This window comes from Dipodomys merriami, unplaced genomic scaffold (genome assembly GCF_024711535.1).
Source record: "Dipodomys merriami isolate MVZ:Mamm:240054 unplaced genomic scaffold, mDipMer1.0.p SCAF_20, whole genome shotgun sequence".
Classification (NCBI taxonomy): Eukaryota; Metazoa; Chordata; class Mammalia; order Rodentia; family Heteromyidae; genus Dipodomys; species Dipodomys merriami.
Genome location: NW_027203382.1, coordinates 21772871 through 21790580, shown reverse-complemented (window position 1 = coordinate 21790580; position 17710 = coordinate 21772871). Strand labels below are relative to the sequence as shown.

At 40.3% G+C, this 17710-nt stretch overlaps 1 protein-coding gene across 1 annotated transcript in view; it reads left to right on the top strand.

The window, feature by feature from the left end:
• LOC138832930 (cardiomyopathy-associated protein 5-like) overlaps positions 1 to 15921 on the top strand; it is a 92662-nt gene extending 76741 nt beyond the window's left edge. Inside the window, exons 10-13 of the mRNA XM_070031197.1 lie at positions 6973 to 7106; positions 8545 to 8644; positions 11199 to 11372; positions 14757 to 15921. Of these exons, the coding sequence (XP_069887298.1) occupies positions 6973 to 7106; positions 8545 to 8644; positions 11199 to 11372; positions 14757 to 15003 (655 nt within the window). The 3' untranslated portion in view covers positions 15004 to 15921. The remainder of the gene's footprint in view (positions 1 to 6972; positions 7107 to 8544; positions 8645 to 11198; positions 11373 to 14756) is intronic.
• The last annotated feature ends 1789 nt before the right edge of the window (positions 15922 to 17710 follow it).

Sequence of the window (17710 nt, the reverse complement as noted above, 5' to 3'; positions counted from 1 at the left end):
AAATTGTTTTTAGTTTATGTGATATTTTAGCTATCTGTCATCTATATTCTTGCTCCTATTTTCTTTTTCTTTTTGTCCAAGACTGGGAACTCAAACTTGATATCTGATGCTTTTCCTCATACCTTGGTGCTCTACCTGAGCCATGCTTCTAACTCCTATTTTCTTTCTTTTCTTTTCTTTTCTTTTTTTTTTTTTTTTTTTTTTTTTTTTTTTTTTTTTTTTGCCAGTCATGGGGCCTGAACTCTGGGTCTGGGTGCTGCCCCTCAGCTCTTCAGCTCAAGGCTAGCACTCTACCACTGGAGCCACAGTGCCACTTCTGGCTTTTTCTGTTTATGTGGTGCTGAGGAATCGAACCCAGGGCCTCATGCTTGCAAGGCATGCACTCTACCGCTGAGCTACCTTCCCAGCCCCCTAACTCCTATTTTCTTAATTTCACTTGTAAGAAGAGGTGTGCCGTAAGGAATCCAACTTTATTTTTCTTTTTTAGTATGGCTTTACAAGTGTTTCAATAAAACCCATCATTTCTTCTTTTGATCTGAAATGCGTCATTATATATAATTATATAGCATACATATAATGTTTTCATTTTAAATAAAAAGTAGGAGTCTCTGTTTTTGGTTTCATTCCTGACTTTATAACTTTATAGTCTATTACTTTGAGCCATTTATTTATATCCAAATAACATATATTTTTTATTAGTATAGCTTTACAACTTAGAATCCCTGGTAAGTTAGATTGTCCTTTCATATTTTTTTTCTATTTGCAACTCTATATTATGTTTTAGTCAAGTTGGGCCCAGACAACTTGTCATTTTTAGAGATCATGTTAAACTGATAGATCACTTAGGGGGAATAGAAGGTTTTATATGTTGTGGTTTTTCTATAAGAAGAACTGAAGTGTCTTCATTTATTCACCTTTTTTGTTTTTTTTTGGTGTGTGTCTCCCTTCCTCCCCCCAGTATCTTAACAATGTTCCTCATATAAATCTTACACATTGTTACATTTGTCACAGAGTAGTGAGAGAACAGTAGAGAGTATTGAAAGATCTTTTGTTTCATCTTCTATTTGTTAATTGTATATGTAGGCTTTTTTTAAAATTTAATTTAATTTTATTTGTGAACATACTGTACAGAGGAGTTACAATTACATGGGCAGGATAATGCGTACATTTCTTACCAAGCATTGCAGCCTCCTCCTTTGTTTACCCTTCACATCCCTTCCCAGCCTCCCCCCTCCCCCCCAATCCCAATCCTTCTCCTTCCCCCCCTTTCCCCCCCCGCCCCCCTCCCCCCGCACCGACGTTGTAAAGCTCGTTTTGGACATGACAACTTGTACTTCTCATTGTTGCAACAGGTCCACCTGTATCCTTAAACAACTGGTTTTTCCCCATCTCCTCCACAAGTTATACTGACATCAAATATAGTGAAAGCAAGGGTTATACTGTGGGGGAGGGACATACAAAGCAACAAAGAGATAATCTTATAAATGCGTTAGAAACACATGCATGAAAGAAAAAAACATTAAAATACATATCTAAGGGTTCATTTTCCTGACATCACATTATCTGACCTTTTCCACTTGACTCATACATATACTAGATATTACAAATAAGGGAAACCATGGGACCTATGTTTCTTTGGGCCTGGCTTACTTCACTTAATATAATTTTTCCCAAGTTTTTCCATTTCCTAACAAATGGGGCAATGTCATTCTTTCTGATGGAGGCATAGAATTCCATTGTGTATATATATACCACATTTTCTTGATCCATTCATCTACTGAGGGGCATCTGGGTTGGTTCCATATCTTAGCTATGGTAAATAATGCTGCAATAAACATAGTTGTGCTGGTAGCTTTAGTGTGGTCTTGTTTGTAAACATTTGGGTAAATGCCCAAAAGTGGGATTGCTGGGTCATAGGGGAGTTCTATGTGAAGTCTTTTGAGGAACCTCCAGACTGCTTTCCAAAGTGGTTGAACAAGTTTACATTCCCACAAACAATGAAGTAAGGTTCCTTTCTGTCCACATCCCCTCCAGCATCTGTTGTTGTTAGAGTTCTTGATTTTTGCCGTTCTAACTGGAGTAAGGTGATATCTCAATGTTGTTTTGATTTGCATTTCTTTTATGGCTAGGGATGTTGAACATTTCTTCATGTGTCTATTGGCCATCCTTCTTTCTTCTTCAGAGAAATTTCTCTTTAAGTCTTTCACCCACTTATTTATTGGGCAGTTGTTTCTTTGAGGATTTGTTGTTGGGGGGTTTAATTTTTTGAGTTCCAAGTATATTTTAGATATGAGACCCTTGTCTGTTGTATGGCTAGTAAAGATCTTCTCCCAATCCGTGGGCTTTCTATTGATCTTGCTAGCTATGTCATTTGCCCTACAGAAGCTCTGCAACTTTATGCAATCCCATTTGTTCAACCTTTCTTTGATTTGTTGTGTTTCCGGGTCTCTATTCAGAAAATTTCGGCCTGAGCCAAGGAGACCTAGGGTTTCTCTTATTCCATCCTGTAATGTTTTCAGAGTGTCTGCTTTGAGTTCAAGGTCTTTGATCCATTTGGAGTTGATTCTGGTGCAGGGTGATATATAAGGATCTAGCTTAAGTTTTCTACATGTAGTTAACCAATTTTGCCAGCACCATTTACTGAAGAGGTTGTCTTTCTTCCATTCTATTGTTTTAGCTCCCTTATCGAAGATTAGATGGCTATACGTCTGTAGGTTCATTTCTGGGTTTTCAATTCTATTCCATTGGTCCTGAGGTCTGTTCTTATGCCAATACCAAGCTGTTTTGATTACTATGGCTTTATAGTAGAGTTTGAAGTTTGGTATTGATATTCCTCCAGCAGTGTAGGCTTTTTATTTCTTTTGGTCGGGGTAGAGGGATTCTGGGACTGGAACCCAAGACTTCTAGTATACTAGGCAAGGACTCTACTACTGACTTAACTACTGAACTATGTTCTAAGCCCCTGATTTTTTTTATTAGTTTCATATAAAGCCATCTTAATAAATACTTTATTATTTATATTATCATAGCTAATTGTCTTGGATTTTCTAAATAAACAGTCACACCATCTACAAATAATAATTTTACCTACTTTCCCCCAGTTTCTTTTTTAACCTCATACCTCTCTCTGACTTGAATGTTCTTAGTAATTCTCCCATAAACATAGTATCCCTAATTATTTCTTACTGCATAAAATTTCTTTTCAATTTTTACATAAAATTATCCTTGCTACATTAACCATGGCCAACTTCCTAGTCATTCCCAAAGGCCTTCCATACAGATACTCCCCAGCCTCTTGGAATCTTCCACTTCTGGCCTCTGAGACCAATGTCTCATTGACATGGTAGCCTGTGGCCTTCTAAGGTGATTGTAGGGTTTCTCTAGGTCACTTTCTGCTTTTCAACATGGATGTAATAAATGTTCTTTGTCTTACTGATGGAGAGATGAGCAGGTTGAAAGTCCTTTAGCACTAGCTGAGCATAGAGCTCAGGAAGTGCCAGCCTTACGGGGCGAATAATGCTCCACCAGCAGTCAGTAATCTACTGACATGTTGGTATTCCAACATGTTGGTATTCCAAGGTCTTCTTTGTCCTCACTTCCCTGGAACCTTCACTCCCTCCATTGCACTGTGCCACTTGTAGGGCAAATCTCATGATTAGATTCCAAGTAAGCCTACTGGAGACATTTCTTGTTGTCTATTGAACTTCCTTAGTGTCTGTAGACTTTTAGTCATAGTCATCCACTTGGGTCACATTGTTTACAGACTAAAACCCTTTCATAATGAAGCCTGGTCTATTTCTTATCTGCCCTCTGATCACTGACCCAATTTGGATACCCTATGAACTTGAACTATGCTGAACTAGGCCAAATTCTTTTTTTTTTTTTTTTGGTCCGTTCGTGGGGCCTGAACTCTGGGCCTGGGCGCTGTCTCTCAGCTCTTCAGCTCAAGGCTAGCGCTCTACCGCTTGAGCCACAACACCACTTCCGGCTTTTTTCTTTTTGCTTATGTGGTACTGAGGAATCGAACCCAGGGCCTCAGACATGCAAGGCAAGCACTCTACCACTGAGCCACCTTCCCAGCCCCTAGGCCAAATTCTTGACAAGTCATGTGGCTTCATTTGCAACTTCATTTTGGAATTAAGAAAGTCAAAATCTGTTGGAGGATGCTGCTCTACAGATCACAAATCTCAAATTTTTTAAAGGTTTTGTTTGGTTAAAAAGAGTTGATATGAAAACTCTGATGACATCTAAGTAGAATCAGACACGACAAATAGCTATGACAATGCATCATTTATACTTACCTTTCTTTACTTTGTTCTTAGTGTTTGAGCATGACATGGCAACTTGTGGACAATAAAATGTGTTCACATTTCATACTGCTTTGGTGCTTTTATTTTAGTCTCTGTGTGGGCATGGTGCATTCTTGTTGAACCTGCAAAGCCTTTTTATATACAGTGAAAGTGGGTTCTCTTCTTGTGTTTTGATTTAGTGCCATGTGAACCTTTATTCTGTATAAGTGGGGGAGGAATGGCCTACAGTTAATGATACCTATGGAACTTTCTCCTTGACAGACGGCCTTAAAAGCAAACACCTAAGAAAACAACATCCTTGGTTTATAACAACTACATTGCTACAAATGAAGCCAGTATGTCAGGTGTGGTCTCTAGAGTTAAAAATCCATCTATCCTTGCCATATATATAGCTTTTAGGCTTCAGGATGACATGCAGGTGACAGGGCCTGAACACATTGTAAGTGATCAATAAGTGACCAGTCATTCACTTATTCAATAAATGAATGAATGAAGTGTAACCACTTTCTCATACATGCTGAGACAATAATTTTATTCCTAATTATAATCAATCTTTATTTAAAACATTTCTTTCAATTTAAATCAAATAAGCAATACATCTGCCTGAGAATATTGTAGATATTAGTCGAGTTTTACACTTTCAATTGTAGGACATAGATTTCACTAAGTCACTGCAGCAGAGTTAGATGTTTATGGTCATGTGGTTCAATTTCATGCATCCATTCTCAGTGCATCTAAATATAGTGTGCCCCAGAGAGCCTGGTCAGGTGATAGGTTCAGAAATAACAACCAACATCATTTGATGAGCTTGTACTGACCTTTTCCAAGCCCAAGCACTACATAGCACAGTTCCAGCCTGTCCCCTTCTCCTGTCCTGTGAATTACACTGTGAGTGTTGTGCTTTTAGACATAAGATGGGATGGTTTTGTTGTTCTATATAGACTTACTTGCTTTAAAGCAGTTCTAAGCACTGGGCACAATGTGGGCATATGTATGAGACCGAAGGCCTTAGGAGGCTGAAACGGGAGAACTTCACATTTGAGGCCAGCCTAGGCTACATAGCAAAGCCCTGTCTCAAAACATCAAGGACACAGTGTATCTGCAAGGTCCTAGGTTCAGTCCCTAGCACTGGAAAAAAATATCTGCAGTTTCTGAGTCAATTTTTCTTTTTCTCTAATTCTTCATGTTCTTCTTTAGGGCAGATATTAAGAAGTGAAAAAAGTCAATAAAGGTAGAAATACCCTGAAAAAAAATCCAATACTGTGATTCTAATGCTTTGTAGTACATTCGTTAATGACAAAGAGAAAAAGAGAAAGAAGGGAAAAAAGAAAAAGCAATGAGAGAAGGAAAGTAAGAAAAAGGGAAGGAAAGGAGGATGGAATGAAGGAAGAAATGAAGGAAGAACAAAAAGAAGGCAGGAAGGGAAGGGAAGAAAGATAGAAGTAAGAGAAGAAGGAAGACTAGAAAGCAGGAAGGAAGAAAGGGAGAGAAGGAAGGAGGAAAGACGGGAAAAAAATGAAAGGAAACAGTACCATGGAAGAAAGATCAGAAAGTCAAATATGCCTTTTATGGATCCATAGCACGTGTCTCCAGGAAACAAGATTCCTCCTCTCCAGCAGCCTTGACAATAGTTCCTTCATTAGCATCTTTGCCCAATTTGTAACTCTCTCCAGGCTTGTCCAAATGGAGACTGTAGGAAAAAGGCCTGGTGTGGCTATTCCTGTTTTCCATCATATCAAGCAGAGGGAAGAGAATGAGTAAGAAGCACAAAGCTATTCCAGCTGATTGGCAAGACCAGAGAGCTCCATCTTCAGATCCAGCAAGTCCCCTGGGCACATGCCCAACTACTGCTTTCAGCTCCCACTACCCACACTTTCCTTTCCATTTGAACAAATGCCTTAGCAATAGCATCTTGGAGGTTTTGTGTTTTTTGATCAAGGTTCCCCCTTGTCTTTCCCGACAATTAAAATTCTTTTTCTTGACAGGTTTAACTTTGCTTTATAAGATAGTCTTCTTTGAAGACTGGCAGTTATTACTTAAAAGTTAATAGATAACTTGTGTATTTGGCATGATAGCTATGAACACAATTATTACTCACCCCAAGTTTTCCACAGTTCAGACCAGTTAATGAGATAATTAGGACTTTCAGATTATAAATTCTCTTAGTATCTTACTCTGAAAGTATCCCCTCAGTCAAAAATTTAAAAATATAAATTCTTGGAAATTCATTGACCATGAAATTCCCAGTCTTTCTTTTTAAAAAATTATATCTAGTATGTATGTATGTATGTATGTATGTATGTATGTATGTATGTATGTATGTATGTATGTATGTATGTATGTATCTATCTATCTATCTATCTATCTATCTATCTATCTATCTATCTATCTATCTATCTATCTATCTATAGCTGTTCCAAAGAGCATTGTGGAAAGCACATGCTGGGAGATAAAAACTGGCAAAAATAGAAATGATTTCATAAAACATAATCTTAATAGACAAGAGGAAAATTTCAGAATCTACCTGGCTAACTCTAGTGTCAATACAAAGGGAAGAAGATAGTTATTTGTTGTTAATAAAAGATATTCATTCGCTACAGAATTGAAGTAAATTATTTAGCACATGGTACTATATTTGATATTATTTTCTCACTGTCTTTAGATCTTTCTCTGGAATTAAAGGACTCCAGCTGAAAGTTAACCTCCAACCTAATGACAATTACTTCTTCTATGTGAGAGCCATCAATGCATTCGGGACAAGTGAACAGAGCGAAGCTGCCCTTATCTCCACTAGAGGTATGTTCTGTGTGCTCAGCAAGCTGTGTGCAGGCATCTTGGTTCTTCCCCTTCTACCTTCCAGAGAAGGCATCTTAGAAGGCAACTTCATAAAGCTGTTATGGCTAGGTGGTCCTTATGAGGTGCCAAGATTGGTCCAAAGGCAAGATGTTTCTTTGGCTTTTCTTGTTCAGAGGTTCTCAAGCTTGACTGCCATTAGTAATCAGCTAACATACTTAGATAAACTGATACCCTTGCTCCACTCTTTGAGAAATGGACTTAACTGATTTGGAGATGGTCTTGAACATTTGTGGTTTTAGAAATCTTTCCATAATCATCTGGTGAGTAAGATGTGTGTGTGTGTGTATGTGTTGTGTGTGTGTGGTAACGATTTTATTCTGTTACTCTGAACTTTGTGAGGAAGTTTCCATTCTTGTTCTTCTGCATATTCTAGTTTATGCTAATTAATTGTGTGTGTGTGTGTGTGTGTGTGTGTGTGTGTGTGTGTGTGTGTGTGTGTATGCTGATACTGAGGCTTGAATTTAGGACTTTGTGCTCTTGCTTAGCTTTTTTGCTCAAGGCTGGCACCTTACCACTTGAGCATAACTCTAGTTCTGGCTTTTTTACTGGTTAACTGGAGTCTCTTGGATGGTCACAGCTGGCTTCAAACTATGATCCTTAGATTTCTGCCTCCTGAATAATGAGGATGACAGATGACCCAGTCGTGCCTGGTAATGAATGTTTGTTGAGTGAATGAATAAATGAATACAAGGAATGAAAAGAAGTGATAAAACTATGCACTGGCATTTTGAGGTAATACCCAGACAATGCCAATAATTATTGTGAAGTAGTTGATGAATAGAAAGGTGGTCATCTTATTACCTTATCCTAGATCCACAGATGGAACAAGATTGATGGGACATGTTAAGTCCTTTGCTTAACAAGCAACAACTTGTTCTGTGCCTTGTTTATCATGGAGGTTAGGCTGGCCTGAGGTGTAGGAAGAGAAGATACAAAGGTTGCCTGCCTGAGGAATGTTTTATCCCCTGCCCCCAAGATGGCACCTGTACCATCCATCACTGGAGTCCCTTCTATAGGCTATACTGGTTGTGCCCCTCATTTTAATGTGTACCCAAATTTTCTGAGGGCATTGTTAAAGAACAGATTCTGACTTAGTAGGTCTAGGGTGGAGCTGAGATGTTACATTTGTACCTGGTTTTCAGGTGATGTGGGGCTCCTGGTCCAAGGATATATTTGCCTAAAAGAGTATGCTCTGGCACCAGGAAGAAATGACCAGCCAGAACTCATGAATGATGTTTTCAGCTATGGATCTGAAAAAACTGAGGGGAAGTGGGGACTTGGGTATCAGGGGAAAGGAAGAGTAGGGTTTTAAATGTGGGCTTTAGTATTTGACACTACTGCAACATTATCATCTTATTTTCTTAACTACTATACATAGGAACCAGATTTCTTTTGTTGAGAGAAACAGCTCATCCTGCTCTACAGATTTCTTCTAATGGGACAGTGATCAGCTTCACTGAGAGGAGACGGCTGACAGAGTAAGTAGAGTGTAGCCTGAGCTGGCTGAGGTTCAGCAGTGGAGCATTAGGGTGGTTGCTTCAGTGTGGCCTCACCCAAGCATGCTCTTGGTTTGATGAATGTGTGTGGATGTGGCAGAAACATAGATGTGTGCATACTTCTATAGCAGTCATGTCCAAGGTGAAGAGACAATTGGCAGGGATAGCTCCTAACTTGGAACAAGTGTTATAGTAAGTATACAAGCACAGGTGGTTTTGTTTAAAACAGTGACTGTTTTAAGGTATTAAAAGGGTCTGGTAATAATCCCATTATTTTCCAAAGCAAGCTAGGTATCAAGTGCATAGCGAAGAGGATGGCTTTTTCTTTTTACCATACAATCCAGCTTTTTTATTCTAATGTATACATTGGAGCAGTATTCCCATTAACAGAATATAATCCAGGGGTCAGTGGAGTGGCTGAAGACCATGTTTTTAAAGTGAGGGGGGCCTACCATATTTGAAATTAAACAAATTTAAATTGTTATGATAATGGTGATGTAGAGAGGAGTTAGAGTTACATAAGTCAATGTTACCCTTTCCCTTGCTCCTTCCCATCCCCACCCACAAATTGTATAGTTCATTTTCAACATAATGTCCAGTGAGTACTGTTGCTGCATTTGTTCACCCCTTGTCCCTCCATTTCTGAGTCTTTCCTTATACTCTCAAAGACATATAAATGAACACACAGAACAAAAAAAGAAAAGAAAAACAGCTAAAAAGAAATGACCTTTTGTTTTCATTTCCTGGAGTTCATCTCGATAGATATGAGTTGGCATGGTCAGATGCACACGGGCATTAAGCCTTTCTGTCCCTGAGGAAAGGATGGGTTGAGGATGTTTGAGTTCTTGATTCTGGCCCCAGAATCTTGCCCTACCATGGCTGTCACTAAAGAGAACATTAAAAAGAAAAAGAAAAAGAAAAACTAGAAGCTGAGGACAGTTGAGGATGGTCCTGAAATTTTCCTGCACCCTCGTGGATTTATTCTGAGGGTGGAAATGGCCAAATGGAGGAAAGTATGTGAAAATCTTTTGAGACACATTAGTCAGGGGATGCTAATATGCACAGCGTTGACCACCCGTTGGCAGCCAGTCCCTGGCGGCAGGCACCGTTTCCCCGACCCATGTTCCCCACCTGTTTGTGATCTAGCAGGTGCTACCTGCTTCTGAATATGGCCAGGTCTGTTTGGGGCCTGGAGCCCCCTGAACTGAATCTGTACAAAAGGACCAATAGAACTCATGGAGTCACTTCACAGCACTCACTCATGAAGATCTGCTGGGCATCAGCTCTGTCTCATGTAGCTTTGAATCCCCAGAATTTACATGGGGCCTGGAATATTAGAGGTGCTAAAAATATACTTGTGAATGAATTCTGAGGGGGGAAAATGAAAATTGGACTTCTATCTTTTTTGGATTTCTCAAAAACAATCTATAAGCAAAGTAGACTGGAGGTTGGCAAGAGCTCATAGATAATAAGTGATGAAAAGTGTAGTGTGTTTTTATAGAATTTTGTTTATTTATTATTAACCTGAAAATTAGCTCATAAATATCAGGCAGCCAGGCTTTGCTCCTGGGAGTGAGGGCTTGTCACCAGGTGCCTCTCTCAAATGAGGTAAAGACATGAGAAAGTGAACTACACTGCCTAGCATTAATCATTTTCTCATCTGCTAAAGGAGGTGGGGAGGGAGAGGGACAGGGTGCTGATTGAATATCAATGCTGCTGAATTTTTTTTTTTGAAGTGCCTTCTTGCTGTCTCAGCCATTTCCAAGCAAAATTGAACAATTTAGGCAAACAAGGTCACCCTCAGCAGTTGAAAGTGCTTTGGTTCATTTCATGGTGCTCTTGTAAAAACAGCTATGGTGAGATGATAAGCAGTCTTTAGCCAACCAAGTAGGTGACACCTACTTCAATCCACAGAGGCCGGAGGCATGGAGATCCTCTCCCACAGCCTCCACAAAGCTCCCTGATCAGACCGGGTCGACTGCACAGGGACCTGCTCTGGCCTCATGAGCTGTCTTGCTGGTTCAGAACTGTACCTCATTAGGACTCTTGACCAGGAAGGTCAGTAGACACTGGCATACAGCTAAAGGAGATTTCAGAGGTCAGGCAGGGCAGAATATACCTGTGATCCTAGCATTTGGGAGTCAGAGGCAGGAAGATTCTGAGTTTGAGGTCAGCCTCAGAAAGGTCTTGGGAGAAAACTTTGTAAGCCATATTCCCTCCTTTTACTTCTTCCCTCTGTGAAGAAGCAGAAATTGTGCCATTTTCTTCCTTTTGCCATTCTTCTATTTATTTCCTGGTTTCCTTAAGACACATAATGTGCCATATGTGCATACTGTGTATGAGACAATGGACATATGTCAGATGCATGTAGGGGTTTAGGAGAATTCTGGGGTAATCTGGCTAGGGTTAGGAGAATAAAGAACACATTCTTTAGTCAAAGATAGAATCTTTCCCCAGGGTGTGTGAGTGATGGTGTTTGTGAGATTAAGTTTGGCTATTCCTATGCTGTGCTTCATCTGACTAACTTTGCCTGCAGAATCCCCTCAGTGCTGGGTGAGGAGCTGCCAGCATGTGGCCAGCATTACTGGGAAACTACAGTCACAGACTGCCCAGCTTATCGACTTGGCATCTGCTCCAGCTCAGCCATGCAGGCTGGGGCCCTGGGACAAGGGGAGACCTCGTGGTACATGCACTGCTCTGAACCACAGAGGTAAGCTGAGACCTCTCTGTTCTCACTCAAAATGTCATGTATAGATGTCTTAGCAGGGAGCTTTGGGTAATAAGGAACATCTCTTCTTCCTTGTCCTCAGTTGTGAAGCAACTAAGAAAAATCAGAGTCAAGTGTATGGAGAGTAAACTATGGCCACTGAGGAAGCTAGTTTTAGAGATGTGGTTTGTTCCTAAAGACAAGAGGGCTTCTCATACTGATCTCTATTAACTAAGCAAGACTTACCCATCCAGAGCTCTGACTCAACCAGCCTCACTGTCTTTCATCCCTATGGAGAGACAGATGTGTCTCTTCAGTTAACTCATGACCATGAAGAAGAGGCTCTTGGGAGATGCCTAACAGAAGTGTTTGCATCTAAGCTCACCTCAAAATGGACAGAGACCACAAGGTGATGCTCTGGGGAAAAAAATCAATAGAAGTAAGGAAGAAGTAGATCCCCACCTCCTTCTCTAGTACTTTGTATCACAGGCTGGAAACCTATAACCCATAGGCTAAAAAGGACCCCTTGGCCTGCTTGTATGAATTAAGTTTTATTAGAATAGTCATGCTAAGTTGTGTATGTGTTGTCTATAGCTACCTTTGAGTGATGATGACAGACAGAGCTGATAAGGACTCAAATCCTAAGATGTTTACTATTTGTCCCTTTCTAGAAAAGTTCGTACCAGGTGTGGTAGTGCATACCTAGAATTCCACATACTTAGGAGGCAAAAGCAGAAGGCCAACCAGGGCACCTAAAAAATTGAAAATGAAAGGACTAGGGGTAAAATGACAAGCTCATTGGTAGAGTGCTTGTCTGGCATATGTATGGCCCTAAGTTTCATCCTCAATACCACAGAGTTTAAAAATAAGAAGTTTTCCAGGGTTATTGTGGCTCATGGTTTGGGTCCATGTCACTCGGCCATCTCTCAATTCTTTTTTTCGATCTCTCATTCTTTCCTTCCTCTCCTGCTTTCAGGGCTTCACTCTTGGTATCTAAGACTGGTAGGAAGAAAACCTCTGAACTTGGGTTAGTTTTTTTCAATGGGTCAATTAAGTTTTTTCTGGTCAGCAGTATCTCCTTCCTTCTCTGGCTTTGAACCTTCCCCTTCAGAACCAAAGTGTGCAGAGAAATTGTGGCAGTGAGCCACAAGTGAACTGTCTGTGCCCTTATGAGGTTCTCAGAGCTTTGCACCTCTGTCAGCATAGGTTGTTGTAGTGGTAGGAACATATGGCAGAGGCAAACTGTTCCCCTTAATGAGGCTGGGGATCAGGGTGTGGGGGGCAGGTATCTCTTCAAAGGTATGTTCTCAATTGACCTCATTTCCTTCCACACAGCCTCACCTTCTAAAGAAGATTCCTCTGTCCCAGTGTCCTCACAGTCTGGCAACGAAGCCCTTAATATGTGGGCCTTTGAGAGATCAAGCCCTTCAATCATTGCATGCATTTTCATTTAAGATCTAACCCATAATAAGATGGAGGACCTCTTGTGCTCAGCAGAAAGCAGAGGCAGGCATAGGGTTGGGCAGATTACAGGTCCTGTGGAACTGGTAGAGTGAAAGCTTTAAGGGACATCTTTTCCTCTTTGGCCTCTGTACTAGGGGGATCAAATGGGACTGACCAGCCCTGGGCCCTCTGGGATAGGGATCTTCCAAGCTCTTTTGCATATTTAGAACTTTTTAGACCTGTGTTATGCAATAGTCTTTTCTGCAATACTAGAAAAATGATGCCATAAGTGGCTGTGAAGCACTTGAACTGTGATTAGTTAGGGTTGAAAATCTGAATTTTATGCATTTTTAATTGATTTTAATTTACATGGACATTTGTGACTAGTGGCTACTATTTTTCAACAGAGCAGGTCTGGAGCCTTACCCTTGATTTGCTTATCCATAGAATACCCTAAAAGCCACTCCCATGTCTGTTCCAACAAGTCAGGCAGATAGTGATGTTTTTTCCTATGACAAGCAGGTTTTCTGCCACTTTACCCTTGGTCCTACTACCCTCTCAGCTTGAATCTCTTCCTCCCTCTTCATGCCTAGCCCAGTTGTGCCTATTCTTACTGGCTGAGCATGAGCTCCCCTGCTCCCTAAGAGTGGCCTCAGCCCATACTGATGTCAATGTCACCAGAAACACTTCTGCCCTCTAGGTTCTAGAACTTCCTAATGTTCCATCATCTCTCATAGTAAGGTACCCAAAAGGCCTTTGATCAGTGCATTCATCTTACCTATCTCCCTGACTCTTGACCCTTGACCTCCCTTCTGTCTTTCAGCAGTGAAGCTGCCAACGTACTATTCCATAAATACTTGCCCTTGAGCTTCTGGATCTCAGGCCAACATCATAGGTCAAAAGTCCATCTCTAGGTCCCAAGTTGCCTACATGCCTACCCCAGCACACAGATCTACCACTTGAGGTTAGAAGCCCATCTCTCAATTCTTTTTTTCTATCTCTCATTCCTTCCTTCCTCTCCTGCTTTCAGAGCTTCACTCTTGGTATCTAAGACTGGTAGGAAGAAAACTCTGAACTTGGGTTAGTTTTTTCAATGGGTCAATTAAGCTTTTTCTGATTAGCAATATCTCCTTCCTTCTCTGGTTTTGAACCTTCCCCTTCAGAACCAAAATGTGCAGAGAAATTGTGGCGAGTGAGCCACAAGTGAACTGTCTGTGCCTTTATGAGGGTTCTCAGTCCTAGGCCTGTTTCAGTCAGTAACAGTTTTTTCCTGATGACTTCATAGAGTCTCCTAGAATACCCAGAAAAGCACTGAATACATAGGTAGGCCTACAGAACACTTGTTGAGTTGAATTTATTTGAGTTAAGGCAAATCAAAGGCTGCAAAGCCTTTGGTTTGGGGCAGGAGGAAGATATGCAAAGCATAAAGTAGGTAAAACCAGTAACAACATTCTTAAACTTCATAAAGGTCCTTATGTAAGTTACCTACAAATCTTTAAAAGTGTAAAATTAATATATTGTATAGAAGGCAAGCCTGCAGTACTTTTAACAAAATAATACATGGCAGCCACAAAGGAGTTTTATTCAAAAGAATGACACACCATGAATGCAGTAGTTAAAACATGTGGGCAGCCGGAAAAGAATTAGAATGTTGAGAGAGAAAAAAAATCACAAGGGAGGCATATGTTGGTTATTCTGGGATTGCCTCCTGATGCAGAAAGAGCAAAAATTATTAAAAATGCTCCTCTGTTGGGATGAGCTGTGCATTTTAGCATCTAGGAAGAATCTGATGAAAGTAGTTGGGACAAAATCATTCCAACTCATGATATTTTGAATTGAAATTCAAAACTGAAAACTTGGTGATTTCGAAGTGATTTTCAAATTCTTCAAGATTTCCAAAATTTTCTTTTTTTTAAAAAAAAATTCCATCCTGTTTCCTTTCAGATATACATTTTTCTACAGTGGCATTTTGAGTGACGTCCAAGTGACTGAGCATGCAGCCAGAGTGGGCATTCTCCTGGACTACAACAACCAAAGACTTGTATTTATAAATGCGGAGAGTGGGCAGATGCTCTTCATCGTGAGGCACAGGTTTAATGAGGGGGTTCACCCTGCCTTTGCTCTGGAGAAACCTGGAAAATGCACTTTGCACTTGGGGAGAGAGCCCCCCGATTCTGTACGGCATAAGTGATCTTTGGCTTTCAGAGTTTGCAAGAACAAGGATTTGAATTTGTGTGTGTGTGTGAGAGAGAGAGAGAGAGAGATCTGCTGTCCTTTCTCTTATGTGCTACATGTTATCAAAAAGTTTCTCACACATTCACACTAATAAAAGGTAATAGCACAGCGATCAGCACATAAGCAACATCCACAAGGACAGCTGTGTAGTCTACACTGACTGTATAGACAGCGGGTGGGTAAAAGGATGAAAATCAACCTCTACCCTTTGGTTCACATGCATTTGAATTCTTTCTTAAGTTAAAAGGACTTACGCCAAAATAGAGAAATGGGCTTTCCCCTGTCTCACTGACTGGCAAAAGAAATTCACTGATGGGCATGTCAAAGTGAAGAGAATATTGTGCTAGTGATAATGTCTCCTCTGACAGAAAGACAGGGACATTTTCCACATGAAAATGTCACCTCACTTCACTAAAGGATAATGAATCCTAATCATTAGAGAAAGTATTTTAGCTGATCTAAATTTATAATGAACACTTTTGTAATATCGTATACTGTAGAATGCGAGTCTCATTTTCTTGTAATTTTAAATGTAGAAAATGTAGAAAAGTATGAGATATTAGAACTTGCTATCTTGTTAAATAAATGGTTAGAATCTTATAAAACAAAACATCTTGTGTGAACTTATTTTGGGTAATTTACCAGTGTAGCATTTCTGGGCCAGGACACCCTGCAGAGAAAATATCTTATCACACATGTGAGTGGGTTGTGCTCCAGTTGATTCTTATGTGAAAATTTTGTACTCATATATTATAAAACTAAGATACTGTCAGTCCACAGAGCTCATACAGTTGTCTAAAGTCAACTGCCAGATGCTGAGGACATCATTTTACAAAAAAAAATGGCTTATTGTATTTAAATGTTCTGTCAAAATTTGTCAAACTCTTCCAAAAGTGTGTGCAAAGTTGATAAATCTGGAATATGTATTGAGATGATTGTTCTTGCTCTGTATAAATGCTTTATTCGTGTTTACATTATATTATGAATTCAGTTTTAATATCATGAATTCAGTTATTTGGTTAAATTGAGAAATAACACCCAAGTTTTGGGATATATTCTAACATTTGTTTAATAACTAAGATCATGTATTAACTGAGCTCCTTGAAGGTCTTTTCTACATTGTCTTGAAATTTGAGCAGTTACTGGCAAGATGAATTCTTTGCAAAACTGAAAGAGTCATTTACTGCTTTGTGGAAGATATTATCTTCACTTTCTCAAGGCTTGAAATTGCTATCCTCAGGATCTCACTGATAAGTCACTTCCTTCCTTCCTTCCTTCCTTCCTTCCTTCCTTCCTTCCTTCCTTCCTTCCTTCTTTCCTTTTTTCTTTTTTTCTATGTGCCAGTCCTGGATCTTGAACTCAGGACTTGGGTGCTATTGCTGAGCTTTTGTGCTCAAGGCTAGCGCTCTACCACTTGAGCCACACTCCACTTCTGGCTTTTTGGGTGGTTAACTGGAGATAAGAGTTTCATGAGCTTCCCTGCCAGTGGAGGCTTCAAACTGAGATCCTCAGATCATAGCTTCCTGAGTAGCTAGGATCACAGGTGTGAACGACCACTACCTGGCTTCTATCTCTCTCCTTCCTTCCTTCCTTCCTTCCTTCCTTCCTTCCTTCCTTCCTTCCTTCCTTCCTTCCTACCTTCCTTCCTTCCTTCCTTCCTTCCTTCCTTCTTTTTATTGGAAGGGGATATAATATAATTTAGCAGTAGAAGGAACCACATGAACTTCAGAATTTGTTTCAGTTTGTGTTTATCCAGAAGCAGACCTAGTCCTGAGTGCTGTCTTTTTGTGTTGATGATGTCTGAAGAAACACTTGGGCAAGTGAACAACGTGAGACAACAGGAAGAGGGGAGGAGATCAAATAAAGCTTGTTTTATGAATGGATTATTACTATAATGGACAACCTGAGCCCAGAGCCCCTCTAAAAACCACATGGAACTAGCCAGAGGCTGGCATTTAACCTCTCCGTGGATGGAGCATTGCCTGGAGGGGCATAAAATTTCATCCTCCATCTTCCAAGACTGCATTCCCTGCCAACTCTCCTGGTTCCGAGAAGACCTGCAGAGAGAGTTAATGAAAAGCATAACTACTCAATAGAGCACATGTAGCAGCCCAGTGTAGCTGCTGTTACTGCAATTCAGTCAGCTGAGGCAAATGGGCGGGGTACCAGGCATATTGGCTGTCATGTTGAAAGCAGTCTGGGTAGTAAGAAAAAGAGAAAATTACCATAGTGAAAAAAACTAGGTTTGGATTTCTTTGGAGCCCTTACTGGATGCCATTTTTGGACAGCTTGGATTCAGAAGTTCTTCTTTCAAGCACATAGAATATAGTTACAAAACACTGTGACAAAGGGCTGCTGAGGTCCTTTAAATCCTACTGTCCACACATTCCTAGTGAGCACATAGCCCTCCTCTCTCCAACTCTGCAGCAATTGGATGGTGGGAGTTAGGACCCAGAGTCCTGAGAGCCCTGCTAGCTGCTTCTGTATGGGAGTGACTGATTATCTCCTGCTTGGTGTTTTGGAAGTTATTGTGGTATGGACAGACAGCTAAGTAATGCAGTTCCTTGCATGGTGAAGTAGTTCTCTCCTCTGGGTCTCTCTCTTCTCTGATTAACATTGTCCTTTCTGTTTCTTCCTCTTCATACAACACATTGTCAAAATTG